The sequence below is a fragment of the Paramormyrops kingsleyae genome, chromosome 20 (assembly GCF_048594095.1).
Source record: "Paramormyrops kingsleyae isolate MSU_618 chromosome 20, PKINGS_0.4, whole genome shotgun sequence".
Lineage (NCBI taxonomy): Eukaryota > Metazoa > Chordata > Actinopteri > Osteoglossiformes > Mormyridae > Paramormyrops > Paramormyrops kingsleyae.
Genome location: NC_132816.1, coordinates 14,059,372 through 14,084,770, shown reverse-complemented (window position 1 = coordinate 14,084,770; position 25,399 = coordinate 14,059,372). Strand labels below are relative to the sequence as shown.

At 42.7% G+C, this 25,399-nt stretch overlaps 1 protein-coding gene across 3 annotated transcripts; it reads left to right on the top strand.

Annotated features, from left to right (window-relative positions):
• Positions 1-1,470: 1,470 nt before the first annotated feature.
• hectd2 (HECT domain containing 2) lies at positions 1,471-25,399 on the top strand. 3 transcript variants are annotated; one of them, XM_023842380.2, is made up of 22 exons: positions 1,471-1,650; positions 1,922-2,026; positions 5,126-5,252; positions 8,646-8,784; positions 8,879-8,981; positions 9,359-9,448; positions 9,596-9,660; positions 10,016-10,061; positions 10,991-11,100; positions 12,083-12,231; positions 12,637-12,757; positions 13,831-13,927; positions 14,743-14,850; positions 15,064-15,196; positions 15,872-15,960; positions 17,764-17,922; positions 19,378-19,452; positions 20,023-20,110; positions 20,195-20,301; positions 22,684-22,799; positions 23,095-23,238; positions 23,681-25,399. In XM_023842380.2, exons 2-22 carry the CDS (start codon positions 1,943-1,945, stop codon positions 23,799-23,801), a joined length of 2,271 nt encoding a protein of 756 aa, XP_023698148.1. In that variant the 5' UTR covers positions 1,471-1,650; positions 1,922-1,942; the 3' UTR covers positions 23,802-25,399. The 3 variants fall into 3 exon arrangements, with proteins under 3 accessions (XP_023698148.1, XP_023698149.1, XP_023698151.1); XM_023842381.2 differs by lacking the exons at positions 1,471-1,650; positions 1,922-2,026 and adding an exon at positions 3,906-4,374; XM_023842383.2 differs by lacking the exons at positions 1,471-1,650; positions 1,922-2,026 and adding an exon at positions 4,557-4,682.

Below are 25,399 nucleotides of genomic sequence, written 5' to 3'. Positions count from 1 at the left end.
ACAGGGGCCCTAAAAAAACTGGAGCATAACTGGATTGGTTTAGGTTGGGGATTCAATATGACAAGCTTTCATGGGGCCTGAAATACCCCTGCTGATATACACAGGTGAGATTGAAGCTTGAGGGGGGGGGGGGGGGGGGGGTAAGGACCTCAAGGGTCCCACAGTGATATGATTACGCTACCAACCACAGGATTCAAACAGACAACATTCCGGTCATGGTCACCAATCATATACTAACGTGTTTTGTTATTAGAAAGAAAAGAAACTCATGTGTATATATTAATGACAAAAATGAATGGCCGCTTCAATTATTCGCAGTCATGTGACAGTGAATCAGCATGTTCCGCTGATACACCTGGTTATATGGTTATACAAATGAAAGTCTGAATCATAGAGGCCTACCTCCTAATTCTGCATTATTCCTGCATGATGCTTCCTTGGATGACTAGATCCCAGAGGACTTCCAACAGTGACAACTATGTAAAACACGAGTCGCGTGACCTTTTGAAAGGTTCCGTGAGATTCAAGTGTGCATGGCGCATTTTAGCATCTGGGTGTAAGGAGGCAATGGGAGAAAGCTCAGGGGTGAGTTTCCCGAAGCCTTCTTAACGATACGTCGTTCGTTAGTTCTATCTTTTAACACAGAACTTAAGAACAACGTAGCGTTAAGAACGCTTCGGGAAACTCACCCCAGGTCTGTTAGGCTCAGCACTAAAGTTAGAAATTCGCTATTCTAAAATTGAACATGTTGGTGCATGTCTGTTTGATGCATGTTGGTACCGTATCTGCATGAACAGGTCTAAAATCATTGGTTTCTTCTCGCATTTTGAACAAACGAATCTCACCGTCACTTGAACCCAGGAAAAATCAAAGTAAAACACAGCTAGCACCGCTGCAAATAATAAAAAGCAATCCGCTAATGTTCAAATCCGATTCATTAAACGGAATTTTATCACACAAACTCCACGGGAGTATTGACACGAGGCATAACGTTTATGTTTTATAATGCTTCTAAGTTCTTCACCGGGTGACGTCTGTATCAGAAAATGTGACACCATTGCTTTTAATCATAGGCCTATGCAATTTTCCTATTCTACATAAACCTTTAAAGTAATGTTGGATATATAAATTAGTAGTAAATTAGTAAATTAATGATGAATGTAGGAAGCATGCTGTTTACGCGCATTTTTGTGGGCAATGCTTTATAACTAGGACATATATATATAGGCATAAACTTCTTGAGTTTAGTTATTTTTTCTCTGACTATTAATTGGATATTAGAACCTAAAACTCAGCACAATATTGAAATTTAAAAAAAAATTAACATAACTTAATGAGTGATTTTAACTTAGTTATATCTTTCTTAAGGATATTCCTGAAATCGTGGACGCGGCAGCACGGGCGTTTTTTTCACTCTGGCTCCGTTTCGTTGCGCTAACGCCGGAGACCAGCCCCCCTCTTTACGTAAGGAAAGCGGTTTCCAAGCAGGTTTCCATGAACCTACTTCAAACAACATGGCGCCAGACTGTAGCAGCCCTGCTGTTGCCAGAGCCGATATACTTTTTTAAGAAATATGGATTCACATTTTTAACAGCCTTAAGTCGCCTGTTTGGCTTCTAATTTTTGCCTGCATATTTTTTCCTTTGATGGGTATGTGCCTTATTTGATTGTCCAAGTTCTTATCTGACTGCAGCATCAGTTATGATTTGAGGTGGCAACTGAGGAGAAGTCACCTGTTCTGTAAAATTAATCCGACTCTTGGGACTTCGCGCATCCGAAAGCGGCGCACTTATTGACTGCGCACCATAAGAAAGGGATTGGGGGCAGCAGCACGCGGCTTCGCGCGCTGCTTCGGGGTTCATGCTGCGCTTAGGCATGTCCCCTGAGACTGTAGCTGAACCAAGTCATTTGTTTTTCCAAGAGTGCAGAAATAAAACGCAATATGAATGAAAGTATTCCGTCTTCGCTTTGTCCGGATGAAAAGGAGAGGGAAAGGCTGCCCCCGATACTGAATCATCCACCGTCTGTAAGTAATAACGTCGATCTTGGAGATATTTCCATTTTGAAGTAACTTGTTGCATTAAAATAAACAAATCTGTTTGATTGAATTCTGAAGAGAAAGGATTCTTTTCATCCCTTGAACGTAAACAGCATGTAATGTTTTTAAGCAAACTTCATTGGTTTAACAACAGGCGCATAAATATAGTCGCGATTATAATTGACATTTCTTATTCTCGTTTAACAATATAATTCACCACATAAAATTAATATTAATTATATACTAAAATTCGAGTTGTCCTATTTCTATGATTACTCCAGCTGACGACTCGGTAACTATTGTAAATTTTGGCAGTGATTTTTGTGCATTTAGTTTCACTCTGTTGATTATTAAAAGTTAGTGCTTGTACTTTCGGCAAAACTGCACAAGTTAAGCATTACGGATAATGATTCATCAAACATTAACATGCACCGTTATCATGTCAGCTAAAGTTTAAACAACAGGGCGGGATCCTTTGGAACACTATTTACTTCCCAGCATGTTATGCAACAGAAATTTCGCTGTAGCGAACACTACGCTTGGATTAGTGATTTTATTATAATACGATGATGCACGGATCCTAATAACATTACCCAGAAGTTACAAGTACCGTCCGAGCGATAAAAAAACGGTTGCAGACGTGTTGTTCCTTATAGAAAAATGAATCTTGACATCAGTATTTATGCACTACCGTTTTGTGGGTAATTTCCCTCTTTCATCTTAATAGCGAATATGAAATAAAATATATGCTAAAACAGTCATTTAGAAGTTGTAAAAAGTCAACAATTACAGGCTCGGTTCGATATGCAATTGCGGAGTATCTTATTATTTTGTTTAATATGTGGCTACTGCACGCATAGAAATTATATGATGCATTTAGTGTGGAATTATACGGTCTTTAATCTTCCATCAGTAATTACACCCCGGCTTTTTTCGCTTACTGTCTTTAGCCACTTAGGTCCAGCTGGCCCGTGATATTGCTGCAACGTCACCATATGTTTTATATTACATTACATTCAAAAGGACGTTCAGATGAAACGGGCATAAACACATTCATTAATATATAAATATAATTAATTACCAAAACAACTAATAGTGCAGACACACAAACATATCTCATCCTGGGATTCAAACTTTTACCGTATTCTTGACCACTGTAATCGCTTGGCGAATAAACTGGTCTTAATTATATAAAGATTCTGATAAAATGTCAATCCCGTAGCTTTCAATGGAAACGGTTGTCTGTGCTGTCTCTATTATTACTTTATACAGGCCTACTATAAATATTGTGGGGAAAAAACAACAATATGGATCTAGCAGCTAACCGTGTGTGGGCTCCTAATAATCTTCAGATATGTGATTTGTTGAGATGCTGACAGGAAATTATTTTAAAGATGGCGGATGATTTAACTGTCCCAATGGTGAAAAATCGCTTATCTTTATAACTGTAACACTTAACAGTTTTAAACAATTCTTCGGTAATTCTGTTTTGATCTACTTATCAGTATGTGTGTTACGGTTAGCACATTCATATTTGATAATAGTGAAAAGTAATATGTATATTTAAATCTATAATATCAGTTATAATATTTATTTCCCATAATAATTATTTTAAATGATACTTGCAACGTAGTTCCTTAATGGTTGCTACCATAAGGCAGAGGAGGATTGATGGTGATTTGCTTTAATCCTGCGGCTCAGTTTGAAAGAGGAAATTTTGTCATTATGTGGACAGACGCCAAACCAAATGCCCTGAGCGCTGGCCTGTGCTACGTATAATTAAACACCGCTCCTGAGCGCACTGCATGCCGGGCTTTCAGTATCCGCCGCGCTGAACAGAACGGGCCGTCCTTAAACTCGCGTACAGGGTTATTGTTATTCTTGTTAGTATAAATGTTTTGCAGATTCTGCATGCATTGTAAGTTTTGTTGCATATTCAAAATATCCCTTGGAACTGACACGCATCAGCATCTGGAAGATGGATGGATGCATAGATAATCACTGCATAGAAATTCAAAATATTTACACATGAACCAAAACATAATTAAAGCTAAAATCACATGCAAAGTGCGATGCTTCAAGTTTTATTCAGCATAGTAATTTATAAATAAGTAGGCTTTTCTGATCTGTTTATGTCAGATGCAGGTATAGGTAAGGCCCGCGATGAACTGCCCTCTCTTCTTGAGCGCTGCTGGCACAGTTTCTGCCTGTCGCGTTGTCACAGCCTGCTGTCGCCGTCGTTCGAAATGCCATGTGCACGTGGAGCCATCTGACGCCACGCGGGTCGGCAGAGGCGCGCTCGCTGGTGCCGCGTGTACTTCATGTCATTTCCAAAGGTAGATTTGGTATGATGCCCTACAGTAGCGTACCTTTTACCTCATTGGTGTTTTTTACATTTAAGTAAACCGAAGCCTCTCATATGTTTTCTAAGTAAAATCTTTTGAAAACTTAGTACAGTATTTTAAAATATTTACTGACTTGCTTTATTTAGCAGACGCTTTTATCCAGATCGACAAAATATGATGCAAATGGGGTATTACAAACATGCTGCTGTCAAGGGATCGACTAGGCTTAACTGCAGCTAGGCTAAGCTGCCAGTGAATGTCCGACGGGAAGGTAGCCTGCACAATATCTTTAAGACAAAGTAAGAACCTAATAAGACAAACGTTCAAATCAGAAATGCACTTCCAAGAGCATTTGAATTGAATTGAATTTGTGGACCATGGAGCGGTGTATAGATATTTTTGGAATAGATGGGTCTTTAAAATGTCATTTGACTCAAAAATGTCATTGTGTACCACGCATATAACAATAAGTTGTTTTGAAACTTAAAAAGAATACTTACTACTTTTATTACTTATTTGGGTATATTAATGCTCTCTAGCTTTCAGTAGCTTATTTTTGCCGAAGCATGTGCTTTTTTATATATGAGAACGCATAAATATCATCTATGTGTGTATGCTTGTATTATATTCGTACCTATTGGCACACCAACAGTGTACAGCATCTTCCCCGGATGGCATCCATCACTTTAGCTGGTAATGATGACCTCACTTGTCTGTCATGTGACCTGTGCTTCCATGGCAGGGGTATGACCGTGGAGCGAAGCAGCACTTCCCTTCCTTCAGCAGCTTCATGTCCACCATGAGTCAAAAGAGGGGGGCAGCAAGCCAGAGCTTCTCCACCCAGATTCTCCTGCCCGCTGCTCGACACGGTGAGGTGCTCTCCCTAGCAGCCGGGGTGGGGGGGCAGGGAGGGGGACCATCCTGGTTGTTATTCCACAATGAGTTGACCGGGAATGGCGTGGGAAGCAGTCTCGTTTACAGGACCCGTCACCTTTTAAGCGTCAGTAAATCAGTGGCATTTAAAGCAACGCTTGGATTTAAAGATTCAGACCTTCCACATGCCGTTTGGAGGTTATACGAGCGGGTCATGTGTCACCTTGCTGTCCCTCCTTTTCACACCGACAAAATGAAATAATTTATGGCCCCTGACAGAATGTCCCTTTATTTATAGCCGTCTCTGGAATTTTCTTGATAGTCATTCATATAATGTTACAGAACGTCCACCAGTGTATGCTCGAACTTTATGGAATCTTTATAGAAACATTGAAAACTTTGAAAGTCATTTTACAATTGCATTAGACCTTGCATTTTAAATAGGGTGTGACATACTTGTTTGTTAGTTAATATAGGATTTATTGATTTGTTTACATTTTAGAGTTTAGTTGTAGTTATTGAATTTTTCTTCTCTCTAGTGCATTTTAATGGATAGTATCTTATTCTGTGGGCCCTGATTTCATGCCTCTTCAGAAGGACTGTTAGAGTAGCATGCCGCTTTAGCAGAGAAGCCATTTTGAAGTCATTTTCTCCCTCAGTAGCTTTTATGTCTGTCTTGAACTGCTCTCACAGATCTAACAAAACACGTGGCCAGATTCTGTCCTCCCACAAACGGTTTGGCTTAAGCTCCAGTGACTTCATTTGAGGAACATTTTTGGTCAGTGACGAAAGGTCTTCGTTTATATTTCAAGTTAAAGGAATTCTTTGTCAGGTGTGACAGACGATCATTTTTTTTTATACAAGTCACAGCTCTCCTGTATTTTGAGCAGTTTGGATGAAAGCCTTCTTGTAATAAAACAAATACCAGCTTCTGTGTTTGTAGCATAAAAACCGAACCTGCAATTTTTACGAGATCCATAAATTACAAATATCCTCTTGGCTGAAGTTGTGTCTGTTGAAAGATATTGTCTTTCATTTTTTAACTTATTTGGACAAATACATGAAACTGTTAAGGAAATGCCATATTATATTGCAATGGCAAAAAAGGAAGAATCCTTTTTCAGAGGTTAAACAAGCAGTCCAGATTGATAATGTTGACCCTGAATATTTAAATTTAATTAGACCAAGGTATCTGTTTTTCTATTCTATGTCCAAGTAACTTCATTGAATTTCAAAGTAACCCATTTATCTGCTTTGATGTAATGAATAATGCTTCACACTTATGTGTTTTTTTTGTTATTTTCGCTGAGATCAAAGGCACAGTCGAATGCGTAAACAATAATTAGTAAAGATGAAAGATATTGTCTCTGATGCTCACTTCTCCTTCACAGGTCGAAATAATTACATACGTCTCAAACTAACTGCGGTGTGTCGGCAACCTAATTGTTTTGAAATGCATCCTGTAAAATGTCCTCAATTAATCTTGCAAATATATGTGTACAGTGCCCTCGGGCGCTCCTTCCATCTGTGGAAAGGCTGGAAATATTATGGCTCATCGTCGCCCGAAGAATAATTTATAAATCTGACCGTGTTTGAGGTTCTGACTTCTGTGCCCTGAGTAAATGGGACAGAGCAGGAGCCTAAGCGAAAGTGATCCCCTACTTCCTAACAGAGATCAGCTGACAGCGTCCTTATCAGTGTATCCAGCTGCTGCTGGATAATGAGTCGACTGCTAATTGATAGTTAGATTGCATCGGGGACTAAGATCCCCCCCCCCCCCCCCCCCCATATGCATGTTACACCTGCTCCTTTGTGGGGTTTGGTATCCATGGCACCAGATGGAAGCAACCCCAAGCCCTGACGATTCCACATCACAATCCGAGAGCCTCCTCTAAATGACGTACGAAAAATCGGCTTCATAGTCCTAGGATTTTTATAGTCCCTGCCCTTACCTGACGCGTTTTCTTTTCGAGGACGTGCAAAATAAAGTGAATTGTTTCTGAAAAACCTTGGAGTGTTTATGGGAGGTGGGGCGGTGGGAGGTGTATGAGACACAGGATGCCCAGGCAACCGCGTGAGAGGACGAATGACAAAGCAGACAGAATGCGGACAGCAGATGCCTCAGTGGCATATGGAATTAACTCGAGGAGTGTTTGGCCATGTGATTACCCAGAATTGCGGAGCTTGCTGTTATAGGTGTAAGCATCGTTTTCCATAAGCAATTCCACCAGATTCGGTTACATGAAGTCCGCTTTCATAATTTTCTCTCCATTCTTAAACATAGGATTGCCGCGGAATTGAGGTCTGGTTGTGAGTTATAGATTTCTTACGCATGGATTTTGATTGGTTCCTGTTTCCACCCATTGGTAGAACATCACCTGCTGATTGGTGCAAACTTGGACAGAAAAATCCCTGTGGATGGGAACTTGTTGCAAAGAGTCGGCCAGTTAATGGAATCGGTGGACTTGGGCCAACACAGGAGAATGCAGCACGTGTCTGGAGAAATTTATAGACACCCACCAAGCTGTGGAATTCAATACCGTGAAGGTCTCTCCTGACCATTTTTGGTGCTCATAGGGTGCTTGCATATGTCTGTGTCGTACAGTTTGTCCATCTGTTAAGCCCATATTGGTAGCACTTTCTATGAATTCCATGTCTATAAGGATCTATGAACACCTTCATAACACGTTATAATGCATTCATGAAGCATTATTAACATGGTTATAAATATTTATAAATAAATGCATTATGAATACTTTTTGAAGCTCTCATCTATAATGCACTATAGATACCTTCATAATGCAGCACAAAATCTTTATGTCTATAGTGTAATATAGATGAGAGCATAATTGGAGCTTATGAAGTATTATAATCAACTCTATAGTGCCTGTGACTGTAATGACTGTCAGTAGAAGATGCTGTAATGCTTTATTAATTCTTATATGGACCATTATAATGCATAATGCAGTAAATGCTAGAAAAGTGTTACCCCCATACCTTGTACGTCTCAGATTTCAGAAGACACTGCCCCTCTTCCACACACACACACACACACCCCTGCTCTGCAGTGATGGTATCTTTCTCCTCAGCCAGATAAAACCATTAGAGAATCAGTGCACCTGTTGTGATTAATTCACCTGCCAAACCTTTCATGGTTACCATCCATATGCAGTCGCTGCAGGTGCTACTTGAAGCTGTGTGATCTCGGTTTGTGTACCTGCAGTGACGACAGCTTATGTGTGATCAGAGGCCAGCCGGGGAGAGGCATTTTACATGGCTCTCAGGAGCCTGGGGCATAGTTTTCAAATATGTCGTCATGTTTCAATCTGCTGCATTTGTCTGGCCATTCGGTTAGCTTTGATGCCTTGATCCCTGTGCGTGTCTTCAAGTGAGGGAACTGCCCCCCATTTGCCTGGGCGTCCGGCAGAAGCACCGTATCTCCATCAACACACTCCCACCTGAGATGAAGGCCCCTTTCCCATCGGACCCCATCATCCCCCTGCGCACTAAAACCACCAAAGAGTTTCAGTACGTTTCTCCTCCCCCGTCGCCTTCAATGTTGAAGTAAGGCAACAGCGTAACCTTGGTGAGTTCTAAGAAAACCCATCTCCCTCCTTCACAGGGAGGACGTGGAGAGGGCCACGGCTTCGGGTGACTGGACAACTGTCCACGATTTCTACCTAACAACGTTCGACTCCTTTTTAGAACTCAATGCTGCCTTCAAGGTATGTGGAGCTCCTCTTCAATCCTTGAGCATAATCTCTGTCTTTCTGCCTATCCACCCACGCCGTGGACCTTGGAGGGCGTTTTTCTGCCTGCACCAGAATGGATGAAGTCAGTCTGAGACACAAAGCGCCTGCTTATGGTGGTTCGTGTGACACTGAAGCGAAACTCGCGCTCTGAAAGAGCCAATTGTGAAACGTCTTGGCTGAGTGACTAACATCATAGCTTTCTTGGCAGACGCCGTGGTCATTATTACTGAGCAACTTCCAGTAAACAAAGTAATACATTTTCTGTATTGTAAACCCACTCCAGGCCAATCGTAAAGCTCAAAGTACTTTCACATGCTTATTTACAGTTTATTCCCCCACGTTCTGTTTAGAGAGAAGCCAATACCCCGTTTGACACAATCGAAGATTCTGGCATCAATATCAAATTCGTCAACGCCGTTTATGATGCCTTACTCTATACAGTAAGTAAACACAATATAACAAGTAAGCACTGTGGCTGGAGAATTTCACAAGGGATCGCATGGGTTGATTGTCAACATAGAATGTTATATGGTCTTCATGCTGTTTAATTTAATTTTTAAATGCTTTTTCTAACATTAATACTGAAGCCCGCAGACATCCAGAAGTCGGTGCTGAAGGGAATAATTAACAGTTTATTAAGGGAATGGAAAGGGTGAGTAATATTCCGCTATTTCATAAACCACTTCCTAATATTATACTGGAGGGACGTTCCAATGTAGTTGCTGAGAGAAGCTGTATAAGCGGGCAGCTTGTTTAATGATTAAAACTGAGGTCGTTTTTAAACGGTGAAGAGAGCTGCCTACAGTACTGTGTGTGTTTTTAATTCAGAAATAACTTCCCGTCCACATGCTTAATTCTCTCTGTTACTAATTAAGCTCTCGCTTGTTCGCTGACATTAATGTCTCAGCTTCGTGAAAGTTCGCGAGCACGGCTGTTCGTCACCAGAAGGGGCTGCGTTTCTCGGCCGCCGCTGACAACGTCTGCTCACTTTCATCTGTTTGTCTTAGGCCCCGGACGAAGGACGACCTGAGGGCGTATTTCGTACTCGTTCAGGTACATCCCATAAACGACGGCAGGTCGTCCGCACACGACCTCAGCTCGGTCCAGAGCTTTCAGGATGGACAGTTTTGAGCCAAGATTTTAACGGCGTGCGGCCCTCGTTATGCCGCCGTGGAGCATTTTACATTTCCCCGAGTCATCCCAGCAATTTCCCTCTTAAAACGTAATTGAGTACCGGCACGCTAGCTTTTACACGCTGGCTGCGCGGGGCGCGGTTTGTCACCCTGGGCGTTGTTAGTTATTCGGCTCCCCGATCCTTGGCGGCTGTAACTGGGCTTCAGCACCAGATGATAAGGCGACGGCTGGCTGAGGCACAGCTGAGTCAGAAAGACAGGAAACTGCTGGGCTGGCAGTCAGGCACCCGTGCGGAGTGGATGTAACGAGGGCGGTGCTGGACCAACGTGAAACCACTAAACCCAGTCCCGCTTTCCTTCTATAGTCACAAGGCACCATTGTTTACGGCGCCAAACGAACTGGATTTCACTGAAGGGTCCTTTTGAACTTTCCCCATCCCCATCCAGTTCTGGTTTTTATTTACGTGAGATTCGATTTATGCCGACATTACCTTTGTTTTTTTTTTATTGTTTAAAAACCTTTTCTCTTTTTTTAAATGTATGTCTTGTTTTGATTAAGGCAGAAAGTTGTCAAAATGGCCATGCGCTGCTTTCCATCTAGCGGATCTTTCGCCCGCTAGAACTTTTCAGATGGAAAAAGGAGCAGTTAATGGTTTAATCGCCTTGGCACTGATGTCAGACCAGTTGGGCGGCGTTTGGTTTTATGTGACAGTCTTTCTGCGGGGAGAACAGATGAGGTCACGTTGGAAGGGAAGAGATGTTTTCCTGTGTAATATGACTTCTTATTAATAGCGAGGTTTTCCTCCTACTCGCAGTGAAAATGGTCCGTTTCCCCGTTCTGTGTTACAGAACCCGCAGTACAACAGCGTCACCACATATGTGATCTACGCGCACTTGCTGAGGCAGATTGCCTCTCTGACTGAAGCCGACCACCATTTCCTGGTGCACTGGTTTATAAAGTAAGCTATTTCATTCCTCTGCCATTACCTGGCTGCCAGATAGTTTATTCAGTACCCAGTAAAGGACGCTCATGGCATGAGCCAAGGTCGTTTTCAGAAATTATTAATCCCTTACTTATATGAAAAGCACAATGCTATTATTGCTGTTTCTGCATGTTCTACTGTTACATGCTTCTGCTTTTTAATGGCCACTGCCGGTAATGTAAACTGACAGAACACTGTATTGTCACCAGAGTGAAGCTTATATACGAAAGTCAATAACAGAACTCAGACTGATTGTGACCAGGTACAGACTCAGCAGAGATGCAGCATAGACTTGGTACAAATTCAGTACTGACTGTGCGCAGACTGGTCACAGAATAGGTACAGATGCAGCACCGACCGTGTACACTCTGGGGGGGGGGGATTCTTATCTACAAAGGGTCAGTGTGTATGTAGGTTTTTGGGATAACCTTTAGGTCAGCTGTCCAAACTCAAGTGTGAGGACTGTTCAGCCATCTGGATAAGATTGCCCACACAGTGTATTAAGTTGCACTGCAGAATGAATACAGATGCAAAACAGACTGGAGACAGACTTATCAGACTGGGTACAGATGCAGTACAGACAAGGTACAGACACAGCACATACCAGATCCAGATGCAATATAGACTGGATACAGATGCAGTACAGACCGGGTACAGACACAGTACATACCAGGTCCAGATGCAGTACAGATTGGACACTGATACAGCACAGACCGGGTACAGACATAGTACATACCAAGTTCCGATACAGCACAGACCGGGTACTGACATGGTACATACCAGGTTCAGATGCAGCACAGACTGGGTACTGACATGGTACATACCAGGTTCAGATACAGCACAGACCGGGTACTGACATGGTACATACCAAGTTCAGATACAGCACAGACCGGGTACAGACGCAGCACGGACCGGGTACAGACCAAACACATGTTTACATCGCACCCCTTTCCTCCAGACTTTCCCAGCGCCGCTTCAGGCAGTTAGTGGAGCGCCTGCTGCACTTCATTTCCACGCGTCTGCTTCCGGCCCGGCCCGAGGAGCTGCCACCCATGACCAAGTGCTCCTGGTGGATTCCATCCGCCACCAAAGTCCTGGCTCTGCTGAGTGAGTGCCCCGTCACCCGGGGGCAGGTGGAGGGGGATTCCCCACTGTATTACCTCCCAGAGGTGCCCACATTTACAAAAAGCATCAAGCTTGGTAGTGAAAGCAGCCTTCATTGTAATTGTTAGGCTTGGTCTAGGGGGTTGGCATCATGTGACTTGGCATCATGTGACTTGGCATCATGTGATCTGAATTATTGCTTCTGTGATGCATGAACGCATATGTGAGTCTAATCTAGCATTATATTAAAATCTGTGAATTTCTGAAGGCTGGAGGCAGCAGCGGCTCCTTTGTGGCAAACTCCATGGGACACAGGATGTTCTCGTGCGCATGATTAGTCCATTCAGGAAGCTCGCAGATTCAGAGCTATTTACTGAAGTGTCAGCAGGTGTGTTCCCTCTCTGCCAGATGCTTCCAATAGCATCGCTGCTCCCCCGATCATCCCCTTCGCTGACTTATACAACCTCACCCTGGACCACATTGACATCATGGAAGACTACCAGACCTGGCAGAGCCATGGGAGTTCAAGGTAAGGCAGGGGAAGCAGCTCCTCATGAATCTTACGGACGTCCCCTTGCATCGCATGGTTTGTCTAAAGCAGCACTTTGATATTGGTTATTACATTCGTCATCATTACGTAATGCCAACCGCCCTATCCCCTTTCAGAAACCAGGCACGTGCACCCCTCCCCCCCCCACACCACATAGATCTTCTCCAAAGAATCGAGAACTAGAGCTCCCCCTTGTGTTCGCTTTTCCTCATGGCTAGCAAATAGAGTCTAGGGCAAGTTCTCTTCAATCATCAGTCAGTTGTGAGCATGCTTCCTGCTGTCGTTCAGCATACTGTAAGGGATTTCATGTCCTGCTAATCCTACTTAATCCCAAAATATCACTTTGCGGCGTCGATAATATAGACCTACGGCGTGCAGTGTATTGGGTGTGGTTGTTCTTTATAAGTGCCCCGGCAGCGAGATGTTCCTGCAGCCTGTTTCCGCGCCCTGGCCTGGAGCGGCAGGGTGCCCATGCCTTTAAAGCGACGTAAGACCTGCGGTGGACAGAGTCACGTGACTGGGAGCACTGGAGGCAAACACAGGGATGTTGAGTCAGGATGGGTGTGGGGAGTGACGAGAGTAACTGGGAAAAGGAAATAAAGGGGAGCATTTTGTGTAGAAGCGTGGGGGTCGTAGAAGGGCTGCATCTGTCTGCTTTTTACGGGTGTGGAGGAAAAAAAATCTGTGAACCCCTATGGTCACCTGACCTGCATGGAGGCTTTGCCATGACTGAACCTTGGCGTTCTGTTCCTGCCATGCTGTGACTTGGATGGTAAAGGTGACCCTTGGGGCTGATGTCTGTACTTAAGTGGCACTGAAATGAGACTTTAGAAACATACTCTGGGCTTTGTATTGCATGTGTGCTGGGCACTGTTCACGCTGGTGCTGTATTTGCCGGAAGTGCGATTAGTCAAAAATAAATGTTCTTGGGCCGTATTAGCAGGCATGTAAACAGGAAATGGGGCGACGAAGCCGACGCTGTGTCTGCCTGCCCTTTCTGCGCTGCTCTGTGTGAATAATTGATGTATAATTTTTTTCTGTCCATTTCTCAGGTTTTCATTTTGCCAGTTTCCTTTCATCCTGTCAATAGTGACGAAGAAAAACATCATCCAGAGGGACTCGGAGCAGCAGATGATCAGCATGGCCAGGGTGAGGAGATGTGTCTTGACCCCTGACCCCTGGCCATTCGGTGGTTTGATCCCTCCCCAGTGGAGCCTGGGAGATACAGCACACACATTTCTATGGGTGCATCATTTTGAAGCAGTTTGGTACTGACATTGTCATAACACATATTGCTCACAGAAAGTCTTGTGTCGCTTGTTTAATTCTGTAAAAATGTTTCAAATGTATTGGTTTCATAGCAAAAGTCCATTGACATGCAATACTTAACACATCTGCACAGACACTTTCTTTTTATTAAGTGTTATAGTTTTTTGACTGACTCATTCAATTCTGTTCTTGCCATTTTGCTCTTAATTGCAATTTTAGTCATTGGCTCCCAAAGGGAGACTAAACATAAATGTTTGGTGTCTTATGTTACTGTAAAGGTGTCATTGATTAAGAGGTTCTCAGTGATGCTTGTGAAGGAACTTCACAGCTCAGAATAACACTTTTAGAACTGTAATTTGGGTTTCAGTTTATTACTTGAAATGTTTTATGTAAAACTTTTGGCCTCTTCTAATGTGATATATATATTTTGTAAACTAATGGTACTAAAGTAATGTTTTTTTGTTAGTAAATCCAATTAACTTGCAATCTTTTTACTGAATTAAGCAGGTGTCCTAAGACTTTCCGTGAGCACCGTAAATTATGTAAAAGAAGCCACATTGCACTTTACTTACCTTAATTTTTGTACCCTAACATACAGTTTAATTATACACCTATTAGATTGCTCTATGGAGGTGTTCTGAGTGGCGTTTTTACGGAAATACAAGCATAACCGGTAATAACTGAATTTATTACAGCAAAGCCTTGTGGACAAAGTCTCGCGCAGGCAAAGAGTCGACATGAGCTTGCTCTTCCTCAACATCAACGTCCGTCGGCAGCAGCTGCTCAGTGATTCGCTGAATGAGGTAATAGCCAGAGCCCTCCCCGCATCCCCTGCTCACCACGTGTCGTTCGAATTCCCAGCAAACAAAGCGAAACTTGTTACAGACCGTTACACCTTTTCGGTTGTTTCCTTTTTTGGGAAATGCATGCTGCAGGTATTTAGATGCGTGTTTTCCAGTGTGGAGGCCATCTGTGTGACGTTAGTCGTATTGTCCCGCTTTCCTTCTCCCGCACAGCTTACTAGAAAGCGAGCAGACCTCAAAAAGAAGCTGAAGGTGACTTTTGTGGGGGAGGCCGGTTTGGACATGGGGGGGCTCACCAAAGAATGGTTCCTGCTTCTGATCCGGCAGATTTTCCACACAGACTACGGTGAGACAGATGTCATCAATACAGGCCTGGTTCAAAGTGGGCGGGGCTTACATCTAAATTCATATATGATACAAATAAAACTTAATATATTGTTCTGACAATAGTTATCTGTTGTCAGAATTACTGACTGAGCATACTGTAAGAGTAATAATAATAATAATAGTTTTATTGATATAGGATGTTTCCTGCATCTGAATGCAGCTCAAAGTGCTTTACTGATAAACAACAATAAAAACAATAAAAGCAGAAATAAAACCGAATCAAGATAATAAAATAAGAACACAATCAAACATTAATAAATCATATTAAGATAAGGTAAAAATAAAAATACATGAATATAGCGTAGTGAAAACAGTAATTTGTCATTTTAAAACGCTTTTAAAAAATTACAAATTACAAGTTTGCACCCAGAGTCAAGCTTTTATAGAGACATTTCAGCTCTATAAAAGTGTAAACTATATAAATTAACCTTTTTAAACAACTCTTGTAATTGATTTGAATCGCATTGTGTGCCTCTGTGTGTGGTGTGATTATGGGAGGGGGGGGATTTGCTTTTTGGCTCGGGTCCCATTCTTGTCCGTGGGAATTTTTAGTCAGTGCTTCTGCTTGTTGCTGTGATTCATATCTTTGGGCACATTTGTTTAATGGACATCATTCTTTTTTATTTGACTGCAGGCATGTTTACGTACTTTAAGAATTCCCACTGCCATTGGTTCAGCAGCTGGAAGTGCGATAACTATTCGGAATTCCGGTTGGTCGGAGTTGTATCCTTTTTCTCTCTGCCGTGTACAGACATGTGTGAAGGCTCATGCTTGAGTGACTTATCAACGACTTAGACCGACTTACTATATATTCATCCCATATAAGTGGTACATACCCACAATGCACTTTGGTAGTTAAATAGAATCTGTCTGTGACATTCTCTGTATGTGAACAAACCATGCTCATTCCGTAGTTCTATTGTGATCACTCAGAATGCATGTATATTTTTGCTAAGATAAATATGAAATAAAGTCAATCCATCTCATTAATTCCAGTACAATGTAGCAATGAACCTGGACCCTAGGAAATGTGGTTCATGAGGCAGGGACCCCCTGGAAGGGATGCCAGTCCATTTAAGTTCTGCATGTATATCATCTGATTTGGGGTTCAAACTCCCCACCCTGTAGCTGTGAGGTGTCTGTGTCACCCAGTTAAATTTCACATCACATAATTTTAAGGGCCTGCCAGTCATCTTAAATGCTGCTAGATGAGGTTAAAATTTCAGTGGAAATTTCCCAAATATTAGTCTGAATATTTGCCTTTGTGAATAAACCATAATGGCCATATTGAGTAATAGTAAGATTAGGATATTAAATTTCTCCAGCTGTCTTGCTAAACTACGATGGTTAGCACGCACGTTACATCTGGAAAGGCGTTTTCATCTAAGCAGAAGTGCTGCTTAAATAATAGGCTGAAACGTGGCTCAGTACTCTGTGCAGTGTGATTTCGGTACGTCCAGGCAGAACTAGCTGACTCTCTGATCTCGTTAATCCCTGGCCGGTCTAGAGCGCCGGCGGCTCGACAGCAATCCCCTTCAAATGAAACCCAGACAGTCTCTTATATTGGCAGCATTTTTTTTCAGATATGGCACATTCCTTGGTCCCGCCATAAGGATTAGCCGTGCTTTTTGGTAGCAGAATAAGCAGATGCGTTTAAAATATCAAGCTACATCTCTTAACTTTTCATTTTTTTTTTTATTTGTAATGACAGTTTCAAACTGACGCATATTACAAAGCTTTCCTGGGACTGTGCCAAAGCGTGCACGTGGCACTGGTCTGCGTAGCGGATGACTCTGTCACCCCCTGCTGGCCATTGGGGAAAGTCGTGGTCAAGGTGGGCTCTGTCCTAACATTACCCAGCTAATTAGCCCCTCGGGTGACGTTGCTCTGGCCGCGAGATCGCCGCCCCTCAGCTCAGTCAGACACGTTACGGAAAACGTGCCAGCGTCTGACTCCAGTTTCACGCCATCACACATGTGGCTCGGATTACGCCGCGAGCCGGCCTCCGTTTTTCTCGCACCTTATTGGTTGACATTCTTCAGGCCTGGTCCTCGCATCACCCCCCGATTTGGAGGAATTTTTCAGGCTGTCTGTTGCACTATCGGCTAACGTGTGTCTCCGCACCTGTCTGGCTCGGCCTCCGGTAGAAAGTTCCGACTTCTAGCGCAGCGGTCACATATGGGTGACATATGGCGGGTTTGAACCCGGTGTGGCCGGCGCCGTTGGCCACGTTATTTTCCAGTTACAGGGAGTTCACACGCTAAATATACAGTAGCAGTGTAAGAAAAATCACTTTCCATTAAATTTATGTACAAACTGCAATACAGCATTTGCATTTGTGATGTTGGCTGTTGCTGCAGGAGCTACTGGATAATGGAAAATTGCACAGGAATGGTTTTGCATTAAAAAGCAATATGGAGAGGATTAACGCAGACCGCATCTTAATTACGCTAATCTCCAAAGGACATAATCCCCACAGCCTGCCCAGTTCAGGTGATTCCTCCACCCCTTGACTCCCCATCCTAGCTGATGGGCCTGGCCGTGTACAACAGCATCACCCTGGACATCCGCTTCCCCCCGTGCTGCTACAAGAAGCTGCTGACGCCGCCCGTCGTGCCGTGTGACCAGAACGCCCCCGTCGGCATGGCGACCCTCACCCTGGACGACTTGCGGCAGGTCATGCCGGTATGTACGCCAGCCATGTTTTGAGTGTGACCTCAGTTCACTACTTGTTTTTAAAATTCCATTTTCTTCACAAAAGGCAATTGCATTTGATTTGATTTATGAATTTTATGATGAACGTTGACAGTTTGTCCTACCCTATTAATAATGATCAAAGGAACCATGTCAAACATAGCAATGAAAATCATTTTGACAGATAATGCAACGGCTTTGCCGGATAATCGCATGGCTCCTGGGAGTATGCTAACTGGTATTACCTATTTTAAGGACATGCGTAGCCCCTTAGGCCTAAGCCTGTCCTCGCTAGCCTGTCTTTCTTCTCTCTTGCTCTCGGCTATGACAGCTGTGTTTAAACTTTGTTTACCCAGCTACACTTGAGAGTGCGAGAAATGTCCGGTGAATACACTGCAGTGTGGATCTTCAGAAATGTTTATTTGATTTCACACATTTTGCTATTCACATGTATGAAAGTAAACATTTTTGTTTAATCATTAAAAAAATAAAGCAAAATTTATATGTGGTTACTATATCAATATTTTTCAAGCCAGTTATATAACTTACCTCATTGGTACGTCTATCTCAGTGCTGATTCAAGGATATGGCATTAAAACCAGTTTTATAGCTTACAACGATTGTTTTTAATATTTAGGTCATTAGCTTGTAACTATGATGTTAAGTGTAGAGCAGATCTGTGTCTTGTAATGACTAAAACGTGGTTAATGAAGATGCTGGAAAGCGAAGTGAATTCTCCAGCCTAAGTGTTGCTCTGATGTAATCCAGACCCCATCTTCATAAGCTGTTCTTTTCCCTTCCAGTAGAGGGCGATCCATGTCAACTTTTTTTTTTTTCTCTCTTCTGCTTGGCTTTCTAAGCAGGATCTTCTATGTCCAGCCAAAACGTAAAGTGCAAAGTCATTTGATGCATTTTTTTAAAAAAGGACCCTGACTGGGCTCAGACGTTGGGAAAATGTAGTCAGTCGATCTGCAGTTTGTGGGTTTAAAAAAGGCCATCTGATCTTGTGTGTTGATGCAGGACTTTGCATGTGTAGCCAGATGTCTCGTGTTGAGGCGCAGTTGGCTAACCTCCGACTTATATAACTAGGCGTAGTTTGTTTTCTTTTTTAAAGCTATTTCTAGAGTAATGGGCAGGATCAGGCCCGTGGGGCTGCCCAGAAACAATGTGAATGAGGTTCAATGTGGTGAAATGCAATTAAACTTTTACTGTTTGGGTTTTAATTGATCGAGCGTAATGTAAATCACTAACAGGATCTATTATTGCTGACAAATGAAATCCTGAGAACCAGTTGTAGTTGTTTACAGTTCTTTGTAACCTTTATAACCTGCATGGGAAAGAAAACATTTTTTGAACATTGATTTCTGGCTGTTTATGAAACGGAAAGCATACAGCTTCTTTTGTGTCATGAATGCCATGTGTGATAGTTAAAATGCTGTGCTGTAGGACCTCGCTCACGGATTGGAGGAGCTTCTCAGGTACGAGGGGAACGTAGAAGAGGATTTCTGTGCCACTTTTCAGGTGGGGACCGGGAGGCACGATGATCCGTAGAGATACATGGCAGTGGGATTTGCAGTGGCGTAGATGCAATAAAACGGAAGCGTCTCACAGCACTTCAATAATGAAAGGAATTACTAACCATTATTGTTATGATGATTGTGATTATTTGGGCCTCGCATTGTGTAAAGTAAATAAACTGGATTGAAATGCAGGTCAAATAAAAAAAAAAAAGCTTTATTATGGACAGACTGACCCATTGAGCTGAATTCCATAAGGCCATATCATCTTGTAAAAGTGCAGGCACTTGCTCGCTCATCATTCTGGACTGAATAATGTGCCTGAATATGAATAAGCTGTTTAAATGACATTTGGAAGAGAACACCTTTTAAACCTTGCAACTAACCCAGCACATTTCACACACAGCCATTTCACTGACTTGCGTAAAAACGTGAAAACCTTAAATCACATTCCCCGTCAAACCTTGATTGTGGCAGTTACTGCAGAACTTAGCGGTATAAGAGTCTAGCATTGTTTTCAGCACTGTGAATTCAGGTAAGCGAGCCTTTCCTGCTTGTATGTTTTTTTCTCCAGGTTTTCCAGGAAGAGCTTGGCGTTGTGAAGTCCTACAATCTCAGGCCTGGTGGTGACAAGATTGCCGTCACAAACCAGAACAGAAGGGGTGAGAGACCGACTGTTTCAAATGCCAGGTTGCATTTATCTTCCCCGGCTGCCTGGTGTTGATTGTCACCTGTCTCGTTTGCAGAATATGTCCAGCTCTATGTCGATTTCCTCCTGAACAAGTCAATCTACAAGCAGTTTGCGGCCTTCTACTACGGATTCCACAGTGTTTGTGCCTCAAATGCATTAATGGTGAGCCTGGAAGAGTGTTCTTTCTCCTCTCTGACAAAATTTTGGTTTAACAGCCGGTTTCGCAAAGCCAATATCCTGCCCGTTCGTTCGGGATCTGTGGGAGCCGCAGTAGCGGGATTGTTTTCTTTTTTTAAGCTATTTAGAGAAGGCAGAGGGCTGGAAGATTCCAGAGAAAGTGCCATGGAGATCGGAGGATCCTTCAAGTTTGCGAGGGGGTGTCGGTGTGAAATTTGCAGTGTTGCCCCTTGTAAAAGTCCATCCTTCCGCTCATTCTCTTTCTGGGGGCTTTTTCGCGCGAGGATTTTTGTGAGGGCACTACTGCGGCTGACCCACTTCACTGTACAGTTTCTAGGTAACTGGGTCAACGAGTAAGAAGCCTATGGAAGATGTATGTTCCGTGAGACCCACACCGAATCTTAATGAAACCGTACACAAAGGACCTCTGTGCCTATATGTAAGCGGTCGCTGGGGCAGCTTCAGAAGAAAACGTTGTAAAAGTCTTTTTAAGTCTTCAGTCATCTGTCTCGTATAATCTAGGCTACACAGTGATGTTCGGCACAGAACCAGAACAAGAGTCACTGGTTGTTAGCACTGGTAATGCAGTGCGTTATGTTGCAAAAAGCAACACCAGAGTAAAAGTAATATGGTGTTATAATATTATGCATCCCCTCCTCCTCCTGCTCAAATTCCCATCAGCTTTTTGGAGCCACTGAAGTGCAGAAAGATATGCATTCCATTACCTTTTTAGTATGCGTCAGTAGATGCCCGCCAGTTATTTTAAAATTTCCTAATAGCGGTGGGTCACCGCTTTCTGCTGTGCGTCTGAATTTGGTCACGCCTCGAAGATCTTCTTGTGGACGATTTTAGCAGTTACTTTGCGATGTGGCTGCTTCGAATTTATGTCCAGTTCATTGCCGCTTTATTTCCTGCGCATTACTGCTTGTAATGTGCCCTTGTCGTAAAACTGCAAACAAGAAGAAAAAAAAGAAATGTGCCGGAATCTTCTAGAAGGACGCCGATTTCTGGCACAAACTGGGGGTTCTGGCATCAGTCTGCTCACTTTGGGATGACTCCAGAGCAAATGTAACCAGTTTAGCAGTTTCTGCAGCTTAGTGTACCCCACTGCCTTAACCGCAGTATAAAATACAGGTTCGAAAATTACATGTTACAGCAAGAGCATTTTAGCATTGCCAAAACTTGCTTTCATATTAATGGAGCAGTACTGAACTGCAGATTTCTGTATTAATGAACATAACATTGTTAAATTTAAATGTATTATAAATCATTTGACACATTTATACTATGTAACATTGCAGTTGCAAGTCAGCTTTTATATTTCAGCATATTGTGCTCCATTGCTATATGTCCTGGTTTTCTGTTTTCACTCTCCTGACCAGTTTGATTCCATGTCTGGTTTAGCATCCCAACTACCATTTATTTGCTATTAGTCAGGCGTCTGTCATGAAAGATGTATTGTAGATCTTTCCTGGATTCCGTAACTTCGTAACTCATCTCAGGAGGTGTGGCGGATGGGTTTCGACAGTGTCGAGTTTTTGTCGTATGAGTGTGATCTTTTATACAAGCATTATTGCCTCATTTGGCCCATTCTTATCCATTGTAGACATGCAGCCATCAAAATAATGGACCTTTGTTTTCAACAAGACTGTTAGGCGTCGTCAGCTGATTGTGACCAAGCAGAATGATGTTACTTTTTTCACTTTTTAAAGAACTACACCTTGTAAAAGACAAAAAAAAAAAGATAAAATTTGTCTGATACATTGTTTCTTAGCCTGATAATGGCTTCTGCCCAAAATAGTTTGCATAGCTTACATCTTATTACATTTTAAAAATTGATTTAGGATGACATTTTCACTCCGGCATTCATTAAAGGTACAACAGCAGGGCCCTGCTACGATAAGAACTGGTTCAACCCTTAACTACTGTCCTGCCCAGTGCCAGAGGAGATGTGGCTGGGGGGCAGTATGTGGCTGAGTGTGTTAGGATACTGTGCTTGTGATCGGAAGGTCACCGGTTCAAATCTCTGAACTGACAGTAATTTCACTGTCAACCTTTTACTCCCAATTGCTCCAGGGACTGTCTGACCCTGTTTTCTTAAAGATATATGTCGCTCACGATAAAAGCATTTGGTAAATGAATTAAGAGTACTAAAAGTGACAATGGAGAAATTTAGCTTCAGAACCTCATTGAAAGAGGGTGCGTTTTCACAAAGGTCTGGATGCACCAGATTCGTTTAGTGAGACAATCGTAATTAACTGGCTGTAGATATATTGAGTCGAACCCCACTGACTCCCAGACGACGCCGAAGCCGCGAAATGCTCAAACGACAGGATGCAGGGAATGATGACCTTTCCTGTTCCGCAGCTGCTGAGGCCAGAAGAGGTGGAGATACTGGTGTGCGGCAATCCCGAGCTGGACATTAGCGCCCTGCAGAAGGTCACGCAGTACGAAGGCTACAGCAAGAACGACCCCACCGTGCGGTTAGTGCTGCCTTGGTCAATGGTGTGAAGCTCTTGCTCTGATGCTGCATAGACCTATACCTGCGCGTTTATTGGAAGCTCAGGACAGCCGTGATAATTCCTAGCGGACTCTTCGATGGCTATATGTTGGTAATTTGCCGCACTTGCACTTCGCTTTGGACAAAATCGTCTGCTAAATGAATGTAAATGTGAAAATGTAGGCGTTCATTGACGCTCTCGTTTGCCGTGACGACACTTCCGGCGTGCGCTCCGATCACCATCGGTGATTCGCGGCTGACGCTCACTGTCCTTACAGCTGCTTCTGGGACGTGGTCCTGGGATTCCCGCCGGAGCTGCAGAAGCGGCTGCTTCACTTCTCTACGGGGAGCGACAGGGTCCCAGTGGGAGGGATGGCTGACCTCAACTTTAAAATAGCAAAGATTGAAGTTCCTTCTGACTGGTAATACGACCGGCTCCACTCTTACCAGGGTTGCCAGCTTTGGTCAGCTGGCTGGAGTGAGACTCTCAATTCGATACAAGTCTGCACATACATGCACATGCATTTACATGTATATAACAATTTTATTAGCTTATAAATAGTCTGTAGGGCTTGCAGGCTACCCCAACACTTTTGATGTAGCTAATTTTAGGTTTATAATGGATTAATATAGATTTGCCGTAGGATTTCTTGCACGAGCATCCAAATATGTATCTAATAGCAATATTATAATATATTGTAAAGTATATACTCTTCATTCTCTAATTTTGCTGTATTGTAAAAAAAATCTTTTTATGCATTAGTGAGATTTTATTTATATATCTAAACATTATTACGCACGCAAATATTAACCATGCAGTGATGACACCCTACAAAGTTAGTTGATCGTTTTCCTCTTCTCCAGGTTACCAGTATCCCATACATGTTTCAACCAGCTCTGTCTACCGCCCTATAAGAGCAAGAAGGAACTGAAGCTGAAGCTGACAATCGCCATTTCAAATGCTGAAGGATTTGGCTTGGAGTGACTTTGGACTGTGGACCACACCTTCGACAAAGAGATCGTTTAATGACTTCTGCTTAGAGGCACGATTATAGCGAACACAGTTGTGTTTGTGGGTGTTGTTTTTTTCTAAGTTATTGAATCTGGCTTGTTTTGTTGGGAGATTGTAGAATTACCCCAGATGCACTCTGTTTGGAAACTCCAGGTGCACTTTTATTAACACATACATATACTGCTTGTTGGCCGATGGCTCTCGGTTCTTCCAGCAGCATGTCGTATTTTATTTGGAATCGCTTTCCTACGATATTTATCTGTATCCTTCCAGTTTATAACGTGGGTTCCGATGTGTTTTCCTAGCGTGTGTCCAAATTGCAGGATGTAATGACTGGACTGGATTACTGGAAATGCTTAGTATGAAAATGGTTGCTTTATAAACAGCTGTTGGTCGTTTGCACCCATTTTTTGCCTTAACTTTAAAATGTGTGATGAAAAGGATTGACCAGATGTGACCTTATTCACTCGAAAAAAAAAATTATCATAGAAATTTAGATTGTTCTGCATTGTTATGTATATTAATGGATAAATTGTCTTGAACCATCTGGATGGTTAATCAGGGAAATGCACACGAGCTGTTTTCGTTCACTTTTAAGTCAAAAAAGTTTCGTGATGTAACCTCAGTGGCTTGTTTTCAGCACTTAGGCCTGCTTGACCAAACACGACTGAAGCTCATCTTGCAGGATAATCACCTTGATGTTACCGCGAGACCAAGAATAATATTACTTTATTTTTATGACAGGTTTTCATACTGAGATCCCAGTGTGTATCGCTGCTGTACCTGTTTATTTATAAGTGCTGCTTGCCTTCTGGATTTTTCCTGTAAGTAGCATTTTGACAAGGCATTTATGGGTTTGGTTGTTAAAACCTGAGACCTATGCTGCATATTAAGTTTGTTTGTAAAGTTTTGATGGGGTGGAAGGATTGGCTTTTTTCTGGTTAGTGTAGAAGAGGTTGTCGAGAGTATTCGAAGAGAATGCTGGACCATCTTGACAGAGATTTTAAAACATGAGAGCTGTTGCCCTGATCTTGTGGCATCTCGAGCCGACGAAGTCTTCAAAAGGAACGACACGGGAGCGCTGAACAAGCCGGAGCACTCGTTGGGCTGTGGAGGGTTTTTCTGACGTTCCCCATGAGACGCTGAAGGTGCAGAGAGTGCAGACTCCTCCTTTGTGTATTTCTGAGTAGATGAGTATCTCATGAAGCTGTGTTTCCCAGTCTGGCCCTCGGGGGCCACCAGAGTGTTCACATCATTTTTGCTCCCTTCCAGCTCCTGCTAGGAGAATTTGACTGTGGACTGTCTAGCAGGGAGTTGGGAGGGAGCAAAAACGTGAACCACACAGAGAAAGTGCCGACTGCTTTGGTAAAAAAAATAAAGAAAATTATATATATACTGTATATATATATATATATATATATATATATAAACGTTGAACTCCTGGTGAGAATATAATGTTTAAGTATTGATTCATAGTTGTATTTTGGCAAATTTAGATGTATTGTTATTTGGATGTTGTGTTTGTGGAAATTAAAGGTTTACCTGTAATGCAATTTCAATGCAGTACGTAA

Bases quoted from the DNA above. Each gene is read 5' to 3' on its own strand.
- hectd2 (XM_023842380.2), top strand. From the start codon at position 1,943: ATGAATGAAAGTATTCCGTCTTCGCTTTGTCCGGATGAAAAGGAGAGG. The intron at 14,851-15,063 runs GTAATAGCCAGA...TCTCCCGCACAG, and splicing joins TCAGTGATTCGCTGAATGAG to CTTACTAGAAAGCGAGCAGA. The intron at 15,197-15,871 runs GTGAGACAGATG...ATTTGACTGCAG, and splicing joins GATTTTCCACACAGACTACG to GCATGTTTACGTACTTTAAG.